Source organism: Oncorhynchus mykiss, chromosome 21 (assembly GCF_057628025.1).
Source record: "Oncorhynchus mykiss isolate SJ-2025 chromosome 21, ASM5762802v1, whole genome shotgun sequence".
In the NCBI taxonomy this organism is placed as follows: Eukaryota; Metazoa; Chordata; class Actinopteri; order Salmoniformes; family Salmonidae; genus Oncorhynchus; species Oncorhynchus mykiss.
The window spans coordinates 48,809,461-48,822,500 of NC_143042.1; the positions used below are offsets into that span (position 1 = coordinate 48,809,461).

The 13,040-nt window shown below is 41.7% G+C and overlaps 1 protein-coding gene across 5 annotated transcripts in view; it reads right to left on the reverse strand.

Annotated features, from left to right (window-relative positions):
* Window positions 1-2,475: 2,475 nt before the first annotated feature.
* Window positions 2,476-13,040, reverse strand: part of LOC110500892 (VPS10 domain-containing receptor SorCS2) — a 421,840-nt gene continuing 411,275 nt past the window's right edge. The window contains exons 21-26 of one of the 5 annotated variants that reach the window (XM_090214886.1): window positions 10,764-10,876; window positions 10,388-10,510; window positions 9,664-9,763; window positions 8,791-8,893; window positions 6,473-6,618; window positions 2,476-4,583 (exon numbers count right to left, since the gene is read on the reverse strand). In XM_090214886.1, coding sequence (XP_090071012.1) covers window positions 4,519-4,583; window positions 6,473-6,618; window positions 8,791-8,893; window positions 9,664-9,763; window positions 10,388-10,510; window positions 10,764-10,876 — 650 coding nt within the window. In that variant the 3' untranslated portion in view covers window positions 2,476-4,518. Of the gene's footprint in view, window positions 4,584-6,310; window positions 6,664-8,790; window positions 8,894-9,663; window positions 9,764-10,387; window positions 10,511-10,763; window positions 10,877-13,040 lie in introns of those variants that run through there. The other 4 variants (XM_036958237.2, XM_036958238.2, XM_036958236.2 and 1 more) reach the window with 4 other exon arrangements.

Below are 13,040 nucleotides of genomic sequence, written 5' to 3' on the forward strand. Positions count from 1 at the left end.
TACGGTCTCATTCAAGACGTCCCTAGCAAGTCTGTATGGCCCAATGTGTGAAGATGGTCGACTTCACTCTAGACTGTAGTCTTCAAGATGACTACATCCTTAGTGCAAATTAGACATCCTGGGAAGGAAAGCTACTTACCAATGTTGTAGATTTGATAATGAGTGATCCTTTCCAGTTAAACAATGGATACAACAAAAAGTAACCTATCTAAAAGTCTATGATACTTAGCTATACACTGAAATATCGCTGATACATGAGAAGCAAGCAATGGTATTGAGAAACTCTCTGCGTCATTGTACTGTTACGAGAGGATTCAGTGGAGGAGACCAAAACAACAACTGTGTATGTTTTGGTATCAGTGTAAAATACTCACACTCACGTGAAGGACTATATACAGTGAGAGGTTGTTCATATATACAAATCTATGTACACAAGACAAATTATATGGGGAGAAATACCACCAGTAACTCTGCCTAACATAGGCTCAATAATGACAGCCACACCATCTCCATGACGACGACTTTGTCTCTGGGGAAATGAACTCACGTTGACCTCTGACCCGGGGGCTATCTTGGGGTTGGGGTCAAACTGTTATTAGTAAATAAAAAAATGAGAAAATGCACAGGAAATGTGGGATTTTGTCGTTTTGATGAGAGGTTTGGCTGGAGTTGTAGTTCATGTTAAATGAGCAGAGGAGTCCACTTGTTTTTAGGCACCGTGGGGCAAACAATTGCTTTCTAACCGGGGGACATGCTGTAAATGTGCTGATATATCACACAACCACACACCATTCTACATGTCACTCTTTTAACCTGCTCATCAAGTACCATAAAACATTTTTTTATTATACAAAGAAAAATACAAAAAAAATAAAAAATAGATTAAAATATGAATTACTAAAGAGCATTCTTATACATTGTTGTATGATGAAAAGGAAACATATTAACAAGGATTGCATGTCAATAATGGTGAATGAAAGAGGATTTTCCCACACGCTTCATTTTAGCTCAACGACAAGTACCTGTATCTGGGATTTATAAACAGAGCAACACCACCCCCTAGTGCCTAAATGGGTAGTTGCATTCTTCTCACAAAGGCAACCCTGTCTCAGTTCAGACTGCTCCCGTTCCACGTCCTATCCTTCATATAACTTCCCTGCAGATTTAAAGTGGGCGCTCTATCTCATTCTTTCCCGAATAAGAGTGTTATTGCATTTGAAGTGTGAGAGAGAGAGAAAGAGCCAATTATAAATTGCTTCTTTTAAAAACATTGCTTCTCTTTATTTGGTAGTAACGGAGGTGTTAACAACTCCACCTCTCTTTTCTCCACTGCTAAACTATGCCCATCCAGAACTATTTTACCAAACTGTACTTCTCAAGGCTATGGCCTGGTCATTGCGTGGTTCTGTTTTGGTGATACTGTGGACAGCACCCCACAATCCTCCTACTACTGGTGAACTAGGATACACTACGTTACCAAAAGTATGTGGACACCTGCTCATCGAAGATCTCATTCAAAAATCATGGGCATTAATATGGAGTTGGTCCCCCCTTTGCTGCTATAACAACATCCACTCTTCTGGGAAGGCTTTCCACTAGATGTTGGAACATTGCTGCAGGGACTTGCTTCCATTCAGCCACAAGAGCATTAGTGAGGTCGGGCACTGATGTTGGGAGTTTAGGCTTGGCTCGCAGTTGGCGTTCCAATTCATCCCAAAGGTGTTCGATAGGGTTGAGGTCAGGCCAATGTGCAGGCCAGTCAAGTTCTTCCACACCGATCTCGACAAACCATTTCTGTATGGACTTCACTTTGTGCACAGGGACATTGTCATGCTGAAACAGGAAAGGGCCTTCCTCAAACTGTTACCACAAAGTTTGAAGCACAGAAGTCTACCACTTCGTGGCTGAGCCGTTGTTGCTCCTAGACATTTCCACTTCACGGTAAAATAATTTACAGGTTACCGGGGAAGCTCTAGCAGGGCAGAAATTTGACGAACTGACTTGTTGGAAAGATGGCATCCAACATTGAAAGTAACTGAGCTCTTCGGTAATGCAATTCTACTGCCAATGTTTGTCTATGGCGATTGCATGGCTGTGTGCTCGATTTTATACACCTGTCACCAACGGGTGTGGCTGAAATAGCCAAATCTACTAATTTGATGGGGTGTCCACATGCTTTTGTATATACAGTGGATTCTGAAAGTATTCAGACCCCTTGACTTTTTCCACATTTTGTTACGTTATTCTAAAATTGATTAAATGCATTTTTTCCCTTGTCAATCTACAGACAATACCCCATAATGACATCACAATACCCCATAATGACATCACAATACCCCATAAAGACAAAACGAAAAAAACAGTATTTTAGAAATGTTTGTAAATGTATTCAAATAAAAAAACAAAAATACATTATTTACATAAGTATTCAGACTCTTTGCTATGAGACACAAAATTGAGCTCATGTGCATCCTGTTTCCATTGATCATCATTGAGATGTTTCTACAACTTTATTCAAGTCCACCTGTGGAAAATTCAATTGATTAGACATGATTTGGAAAGGCCTGTCTATATAAGACCCCACAGTTGACAGTGAATGTCAGAGCAAAAACAAAGCCATGAGGTGGAAGGAATTGTCCGTAAAGAGACAGGATTGTGTCGAGGCACTGATCTGGGGAAGAGTACCAAACATTTCTGCCACATTGAAGGTCCCAAAGAACACAGTGGCATCATTCTTAAATGGAAGAAGTTTGGAACCACCAAGACTCTTCCTAGAGCTGGCCGCCTGGCCAAACTGATCAATCGGGGGAGAAGGGCCTTGTTCAGGGAGGTGACCAAGAACCTGATGGTCACTCTGACAGAGCTCCAGAGTTCCTCTACGGAGATGGGAGAACCTTCCAGAAGGACACCCATCTCTGCTGCACTCCACTAATCAGGCCTTTATGGTAAAGCCACTATACTGTAGGCACCTTAAGGACTCAGACCATGAGAAACAAGATTCTCTGGTTTGATGAATCAAAAATGGAACTCTTTGGCCTGAATGCCAAGTGTCACATCTGGAGGAAACCTGGTATCATCTTTAAAGTGAAGCATGGTGGTGGCAGCATCATGCTGCGGGGACGGGGAGACTAGTCAGGTTCGAGGGAAAGATCAATGGAAAGTACAGAGAGATCCTTGATGAAAACCTGCTCCAGAGCACTCAGGTCCTCAGACTGGGGTGAAGGTTCACCTTCCAACAGGAAAATGACCCTAAGCACACAGCCAAGACAACACAGGAGTGGCTTCGGGACAAGTCTTTGAATGTCCTTGAGTGGCCCAGCCAGAGCTCGGATTTGAACCCAATCGAACATCTCTGGAGAGACCTGAAAATAGCTGTGCAGCGACGTTCCCCATCCAACCCGACAGAGCTTGAGAGGATCTGCAGAGAAGAATGGGAGAAACTCCTCAAATACAGCTGTGCCAAGCTTGCAGCGTCATACCCAAGAAGACTCGAGGTTGTAATCACTGCCAGAGGTGCTTCAACAAAGTACTGAGTAAAGGGTCTGAATATCTATGTTGCAAAACAAAATACAACCTGTTTTTGCTTTGTCATTATGGGGTATTGTGATGTCATTATGGGGTATTGTGATGTCATTATGGGGTATTGTGATGTCATTATGGGGTATTGTGATGTCATTATGGGGTATTGTGATGTCATTATGGGGTATTGTGATGTCATTATGGGGTATTGTGATGTCATTATGGGGTATTGTGATGTCATTATGGGGTATTGTGATGTCATTATGGGGTATTGTGATGTCATTATGGGGTATTGTGTGTAGATTGATGAGGGGAAAAAACTATTCAATCCATTTTAGAATAAGGCTGGAACGTAACAACATTGTGAAAAAGTCAAGGAGTCTGAATACTTTCCAAATGCACTGTATATCTGGAAACTACCTGGTGAGGGTCAGGGAAAGACGAGTCTTACAGTCCTGAGCGTTCTAAATAGCAGGCCAGTAGGCGGGGCGTTCTCTGTGATTTCACCGGATTTCTCTTTCCTCACTGGGTGGCGTCCAATCATTCTCCGAGGGGTTTAGCCAATGAGAACACACAGAGCAGTCATGACACTGGGTACAAGGACACAAGGACACTGGGTGCAAAGGACGCTGGTGCAAAGGACACTGGTGCAAAGGACACTGGGTGCAAAGGACACTGGGTAAAAAGCAGAGTTGGCCCACACCCCCGATGTTACAGTAACGCAGTGGAGGATGGGATAGAGAGACGAGCAGAACGGAGGATAAGTGTCCCTCTGAGCGAGAGACGGAAACGAGGGAGCAAGGGGCCGTGGAGAGGAATCAGAGAGTAGAGGACAGCGAGGGACTAATGCTAGACTGTAGTACTGTGGTGCTTTCTCTCTTCCTCTGTACGGGGAGCGGTGGATTGGTTGGTCAGACAGAGCGACAGAGGAGGAAGGCAGATTAGAGTTCCCTGTGCTCGTTAGCATGGCTAGCTGATTAGCGTGTCTGTGTTCAGCCATCAGCTGGTCAGGTAGCTGTGCAGCTCTCTGGAGTTGATGCTCAGCACCACGCCCGAGTGGTTACCTAGCAACAAGGAGAGAGAGGAAGTAGTGAGACCAGAGTCGAGGGTCGGTTGGTTTTAAAAGAGAAAACACCACCTGCTTCTTTATCTTGCAACATTAAAGCATTTTCTTCATTTCCTTCTTTTCTCTTTGACTAGATGACTGGTTGGTTCTCTTTCAACCAACCCATAGCTCTGATTTTAATTCATACTTTGACTAGATGACTGGTTGGTTCTCTTTCAACCAACCCATAGCTCTGATTTTAATTCATACTTTGACTAGATGACTGGTTGGTTCTCTTTCAACCAACCCATAGCTCTGATTTTAATTCATACTTTGACTAGATGACTGGTTGGTTCTCTTTCAACCAACCCATAGCTCTGATTTTAATTCATACTTTGACTAGATGACTGGTTGGTTCTCTTTCAACCAACCCATAGCTCTGATTTTAATTCATACTTTGACTAGATGACTGGTTGGTTCTCTTTCAACCAACCCATAGCTCTGATTTTAATTCATACTTTGACTAGATGACTGGTTGGTTCTCTCTCAACCAACCCATAGCTCTGATTTTAATTCATACTTTGACTAGATGACTGGTTGGTTCTCTCTCAACCAACCCATAGCTCTGATTTTAATTCATACTTTGACTAGATGACTGGTTGGTTCTCTCTCAACCAACCCATAGCTCTGATTTTAATTCATACTTTGACTAGATGACTGGTTGGTTTTCTCTCAACCAACCCATAGCTCTGATTTTAATTCATACTTTGACTAGATGACTGGTTGGTTCTCTTTCAACCAACCCATAGCTCTGATTTTAGTTAATACTTTGACTAGATGACTGGTTGGTTCTCTTTCAACCAACCCATAGCTCTGATTTTAGTTAATACTTTGACTAGATGACTGGTTGGTTCTCTTTCAACCAACCCATAGCTCTGATTTTAATTCATACTTTGACTAGATGACTGGTTGGTTCTCTTTCAACCAACCCATAGCTCTGATTTTAATTCATACTTTGACTAGATGACTGGTTGGTTCTCTTTCAACCAACCCATAGCTCTGATTTTAATTCATACTTTGACTAGATGACTGGTTGGTTTTCTCTCAACCAACCCATAGCTCTGATTTTAATTCATACTTTGACTAGATGACTGGTTGGTTCTCTTTCAACCAACCCATAGCTCTGATTTTAATTCATACTTTGACTAGATGACTGGTTGGTTCTCTTTCAACCAACCCATAGCTCTGATTTTAATTCATACTTTGACTAGATGACTGGTTGGTTCTCTTTCAACCAACCCATAGCTCTGATTTTAATTCATACTTTGACTAGATGACTGGTTGGTTCTCTTTCAACCAACCCATAGCTCTGATTTTAATTCATATTTCCGATTGATATAGGTATTAGAATGCTTAAAATGTTTTACCTTTAATTCACAATATCATTATGAGATTAGTAGCTTTTATGAACAATATAACAACAAATAGGGAATACCTTGCATTGTTAACTGTTCTCTTAACTGTTCTGTTAACTGCCTGGGCTTGTGAGTGGTAGCAGGCTGTTCTGTTAACTGCCTGGGCTTGTGAGTGGTAGCAGGCTGTTCTGTTATCTGCCTGGGCTTGTGAGTGGTAGCAGGCTGTTCTGTTAACTGCCTGGGCTTGTGAGTGGTAGCAGGCTGTTCTGTTAACTGCCTGGGCTTGTGAGTGGTAGCAGGCTGTTCTGTTAACTGCCTGGGCTTGTGAGTGGTAGCAGGCTGTTCTGTTAACTGCCTGGGCTTGTGAGTGGTAGCAGGCTGTTCTGTTAACTGCCTGGGCTTGTGAGTGGTAGCAGGCTGTTCTGTTAGTAGTGGTGGGGGTTAGTCCTAATCCTGATCAGGGAACAGAAGGCGGGACTACCTTCTGCGTTACCTAGAGTCTGTGAGTCCAGGTCGTCGTCGATAAACTCCTCCCCCTGGATGATGTGCTGCGTGTCCTCACTGTGATTGACAGGGCTGGTCATCTCCTGCTCCTTCTCATTGTGCATCTGGGCGTACACGTTCCGGCCGGGCAGCTTTCTGAAAAACAGCGGAGGATAGGCATCCTCAGTCCTAAGCCAAGGACTGTGGGATTTGTAGTTTTGATAAGAGGTTTTGCTGGAGTTGTAGTTCATGTTAATGAGTGACAGATTGTGGACTGTGCATCGGATGCAAAGTATGTGCTATTGGTGTAACTGGTGAACAAAAGACAAATCATGCACAACATATTCATGTCAAATCTAGATTCATCAAGTACATGCATTTATGTATTCTATAGACAGTATATATACAGTTGAAGTCGGAAGTTTACACACACTTAGGTTGGAGTCATTAAAACTCGTTTTTCACCCACTCCATAAATGTCAAGTTAAAAAACTATAGTTTAGGCAAGTCGGTTAGGACATCTACTTTGTGCATGACACAAGTCATTTTTCCAACAATTGTTTACAGACAGACTATTTCACTGTATCACAATTCCAGTGGGTCAGAAGTTTACAAACACTAAGTTGACTGTGCCTTTAAACAGCTTGGAAAATTCCAGAAAATGATGTCATGGCTTTGGAAGTTTCTGAGAGGCTAATTGACATAATTTGAGTCAATTGGAGGTGTACCCGTGGATGTATTTCAAGGCCTACCTTCAAACTCAGTGCCTCTTTGCTTGACATCATGGGAAAATCAAAAGAAATCAGCCAAGACCTCAGAAAAAAATGGTACTTGCACAATTGGTGGCTGACTAAATACTTTTTTGCCACACTGTAAGTGAAATAATCTGTCTGTAAACAATTGTTGGAAAAATTACTTGTGTCATGCACAAAGTAGATGTCCTATCTGACTTGCCAAAACTATAGTTTGTTAACAAGAAATTTGTGGAGTGGTTGAAAAATGAGTTTTAATGACTCCAACCTAAGTGTATGTAAACTTCCGACTTCAACTGTATGTATTCACCTACTGTATCTTGATACATGCAGTTAAGTTTTCATCTGTAGTCATGGTTATGTTTTCATCTGTAGTCATGTTTATGTTTTCATCTGTAGTCATGGTTATGTTTTCATCTGTAGTCATGGTTATGTTTTCATCTGTAGTCATGGTTATGTTTTCATCTGTAGTCATGGTTATGTTTTCATCTGTAGTCATGGTTATGTTTTCATCTGTAGTCATGGTTATGTTTTCATCTGTAGTCATGGTTATGTTTTCATCTGTAGTCATGGTTATGTTTTCCTCTGTAGTCATGGTTATGTTTTCATCTGTAGTCATGGTTATGTTTTCATCTGTAGTCATGGTTATGTTTTCATCTGTAGTCATGGTTATGTTTTCATCTGTAGTCATGGTTATGTTTTCATCTGTAGTCATGGTTATATTTTCATCTGTAGTCATGGTTATGTTTTCATCTGTAGTCATGGTTATGTTTTCATCTGTAGTCATGGTTATGTTTTCATCTGTAGTCATGGTTATGTTTTCATCTGTAGTCATGGTTATGTTTTCATCTGTAGTCATGGTTATGTTTTCATCTGTAGTCATGGTTATGTTTTCATCTGTAGTCATGGTTATGTTTTCATCTGTAGTCATGGTTATGTTTTCATCTGTAGTTATGGTTATGTTTTCATCTGTAGTCATGGTTATGTTTTCCTCTGTAGTCATGGTTATGTTTTCATCTGTAGTCATGGTTATGTTTTCATCTGTAGTCATGGTTATGTTTTCATCTGTAGTCATGGTTATGTTTTCATCTGTAGTCATGGTTATGTTTTCATCTGTAATCATGGTTATGTTTTCATCTGTAGTCATGGTTATGTTTTCATCTGTAGTCATGGTTATGTTTTCATCTGTAGTCATGGTTATGTTTTCATCTGTAGTCATGGTTATGTTTTCATCTGTAGTCATGGTTATGTTTTCCTCTGTAGTCACTGTTATGTTTTCATCTGTAGTCATGGTTATGTTTTCATCTGTAGTCATGGTTATGTTTTCATCTGTAGTCATGGTTATGTTTTCATCTGTAATCATGCAACACTTCAGAGGAGGACTGGCCAGTAAAGTGCCCAGTGCAAATCTCAGATATGTAAGTCTAAAATAGCCTGGTCCCAGATCTGTTTGTGCTTTAGTCTACTCTATTGTCATTGTCGAGTGAAATCATGTTTTGCATGAGAATTCCATAAGTAGTTGGCAAGATAGCAGCAACAGACTGGCAGCCATGCAGGCTAAGTCTATAAGACCCACCTCTTGAACTTGTAGAGGATGAAGGATCCAGTAGCGAGGAGGCTGATGAGGAAGATTACAGACAGAGCCCAGACTCCAGGACCTGCCACTCCACCCTGAGAACCTGCAGGGGAGACAGACAACACACAAACATTATGATATGATACACACACACACACACACACACACACACACACACACACACACACACACAAGCATAGACAATGCACATCAGATGGGAAATGAACACAGGGTAGGTAACACACACACACACCTCCTGTGGATGTGGGCCCCTGAGACACAAACAAGATTATAGCTGCCATGTCACAATAAACCCCAGCAGAAATGCTAACACTCCATTCCACTCCGCTTCAATTAACACCACACAGTGTTCAACACACACCACACGGTCAGGAGAAGAGATCCGTAACCAAACTGTCCAAGAAAAGATCAAGTTCAAAAGGAAACGGAATAGATTAGACATCATTGAAACATATTGTTTACCTCTGCAGATATTGTGGAAAAATATCTAACATTTTAGCAATTTAGTAGGTAAAAACTTAGGGAAATAACACTGAAAGCAGAGAGCAGGTAACAGGAACCCCAAACCAATCAGATTGGAGGAAAGGTAGGCTCCTTTTGAGAAAGCAGGAAGTAAAAGTGAGAAAAAGGTTGTGTGGGGTGACTAACACGCACCGATCTCCGTCACTCTCGTGGACGACTCATTAGCTACTAGTCATTTGAAATAGATTGATAAAAACTCAATTATCCATTCCGAGTCAACATGAAACCAAATAATGAAATGGAAAAATAATCTATCATGAAATCATATTTACAACATCACAATGGCATGATTACAGGAATTAGAACGGTAATACAGGATGCTTTGGTTACCTGCGTTCGGGTCAGCTAGCGTCACCAACACCTGTAGACCTCCTCGTACGATGAAGCTAACGTTGTTGTCGTTGAAGGCCTGCTTGATGGCAGGGATACGCTGTGGAAGAAATGTAAAACACAACCATTACACAGAGGTAAATTACTGCAGTGAGTGACATTTATTTTACTATACCAATATGTACTTGCTGTCAACTGTGGCAGTTGTGGGAAAAAAAGTCAACAGTTAAACGAGTTGCCGAGGTAATTGGAAATAAAAAATGTTTTCATGAATTAGGCTATTTTCTCTTGACCCATGTGGTTTATTTACTAGACACTCAGGGACAATATGGACACAGATATAAAAAATGAATACTGTTTATGAATCAGGATTGGGCTCGATTCCATTTCAATTCCAGTCAATTCAGAAAGAACACTGGAATTAAAATTACAATTCTCTTCAACGCTTTTCAATGAGGAACATTTGGAATTGGAGTTTGGTTTTATTTTTGAATTGACTGGATTTGAAATGAAATTGACCCCAATCTGGATATGAACAATTTAAAAAAAAAGTTCTTAAAGTATAAATTAACTAAGTTACGATAGATTGCCATAGATGTTCCGTTAATTACCAAAATTACTGAAGATTCTGTCAACTTTGGTAAATTACCGGTAGCTTTGGAACCCTAAGTGAGGCTACAGTGTGTCACTTAGTTAGGTAGTGTGTGTGTGTGTGCTAGTGTACCTTATCCACAAACACGCTCCTCTTATCACGCTGGCTCTCTGGTGGGAGAACGTACAGGTCAGCTGTGGTGGGCAGGCCCCGCTTTACCATGGTTACCAGGGACACCTGGGGGATACCTGTGATCTGGGGGTTAAAGGTCATGGTCAAAAACGACCCCTTATGGGACTTGTGTCCCCTGTTAAGATCTGATTCAGGAAGACCCTCCTCCATCTCCAAATGTGTTTTTCTCCCATTTCTTTACTATCATCTCTATCAAATAGAATCATTGAACATATTGAGGCCAATGCAGATACTATCATGATGTGTCCTGAAGAATAGAGTGCTCGTGTTACGTTACAGCATCAGGTCATGTATGAGGTGAGTACAGTAGACCCACCTTTGCCAATATCTTGGTGACCACCTGACCTACGTCCTCCCTCCACTCTGGAATGTTTGGGTTGAGGCGGTCCAGGTTACTGCTGAAGGCAAGGGGGATGACCTGGAAACGGTCTGGGATCAAATAGAACACACAGGAAGTCAACACCAAAGGCAACCATTTTGGGTTACAGCATTCAGAATGAACAATAATGGAAGATTCCATATTAATGACACCATATTCATTTCTACTGTTTGGAGTCTTTAGAATAAGTCAACAGTTTCTCATTATCCTACAAGGCCTGCTTCTGCAGTATGTTTATTCTGTATCGTCAGTTCCCTTGGGAGTAAGATAATACAGTACATTTCTGCTCAGTTAGCAATCTCTCATGAATAAATCAAACTCCTCTATGGACATCGTTACCCAGTGACACAGCAGCACATGACATCATGGAGAACCCAGGAACTAGAGCTATTAAAAACAAAAAAAATAAGTAGGTCTGAAACTGAAAAATAAAATAAATTCACTGGAGCACCAAACACTCCACCGATGCTCTACCGAGGTTTCCCTGTTCACAGCTTTGACCTACTACAGTAGCTACAGTATGTTGGTCTATCGTGATTCACACAATGTGTATGCAGGTTGCTTAGGATATCAAACAGCCTGGCTAGGACAACGGTAGACAGTGTCCTTCGTTCCTAAAAAAACTCAGATAATACTTTTATTTCCCTTTTTTCTTTTGACCCATAGACAATCAGGGGAAATGCACAATTTCAAAAGTGTCACACAATTGGAGGGTGAATTGTAGGCTGCAATCACACCTTGTCCATTGCCACTCAACAATGCTTTTTATGAGCCACCTAATCATTTTCAATAAGCATACCCGTGCACCGTCATAGGATGCCACCTTTCCAACAAGTCAGTCTGTCAAAATTCTGCCCTGCTAGAGCTAGGAGCAACAACACCTCACAGAACGAGACGTCGGAGTGCTGAAACGCGCTGTGCGTAAAAATGGTCTGTCCTCGGTTACAACTCTCACTGCCGAGTTCCAAACTGCCTCTGGGAAGCAACTTCAGCACAAGAGCTGTTCATCAGAAGCTTCATGAAATGGGTTTCCATGGCCGAGCGGCCACACACAAGCCTAAGATCACCACGCCTTCTCTGGAGTGATGAATCCCACTTCACCATTTGGCAGTCCGATGGACGAATTTGGGCTTGGGACGCTACCTGCCCCAACGCATAGTGCCAAATGGAAAGATTGGTGGAGGAGGAATAATGGGCTGGGGCTGTTAATCATGTTTTGGGCTAGGCCCCTTAGTTCCAGTGAAGGGAAATCTTAACGCGACAGCATACAATGACATTCTAGATGATTCTGTGTTTCCAACTTCGTGGCAACAATTTGAGGAAGGCCCTTTCCTGTTTCAGCATGACAATGCCCCGGTGCACAAAGCGAGGTCCATACAGAAATGGTTTGTCAAGATCGCTGTGGAAGAACTTGACTGGCCTGTCCTAATCGCCCAACACCAGTGCCCAACCTCACTAATGCTCGTGGCTGAAAGGAAGCAAGTCCCCACAGCAATGTTCCAACATTTAGTGGGACGCCTTCCCAGAAGAGCTGTTGTAGCAGCAAAGGGGGGACCAACTCCATATTAATTCCCATTATTTTGGAATGAGATGTTCGACGAGCAGGTGTCCACATACTTTTTTCATGCAATGTACCATTTATCTTCTTAAAATCTGATTTTAAGCTTAACCCTAACCTCCTTCCTACCACACTGCTAACCTTAAGCCTAACCCTAACCTCCTTCCTACCACACTGCTAACCTTAAGCCTAACCCTAACCTCCTTCCTACCACACTGCTAACCTTAAGCCTAACCCTAACCTCCTTCCTACCACACTGCTAACCTTAAGCCTAACCCTAACCTCCTTCCTACCACACTGCTAACCTTAAGCCTAACCCTAACCTCCTTCCTACCACACTGCTAACCTTAAGCCTAACCCTAACCTCCTTCCTACCACACTGCTATCAGGTGGGAGGTGTGTTGTGTACCTCATTTCAAGTTGGTTTGTGAATTTTCATAGATTCCTTTTTAGTGGCATATTGAATTTAACATTGAGCTTCAACCAATGCATATACATATAACGTAATTCATATAATAACATCATAAATAGTTGATGTACATCTAGGTTTGCAAAGCTACTGGTAGTTTAACAAAGTTACCTGGAATCATCAGTAATCTATGGCAATCTATCGTAACTTTGGTCATTTATACTTGAATAACTTGTAAAAAATGTAT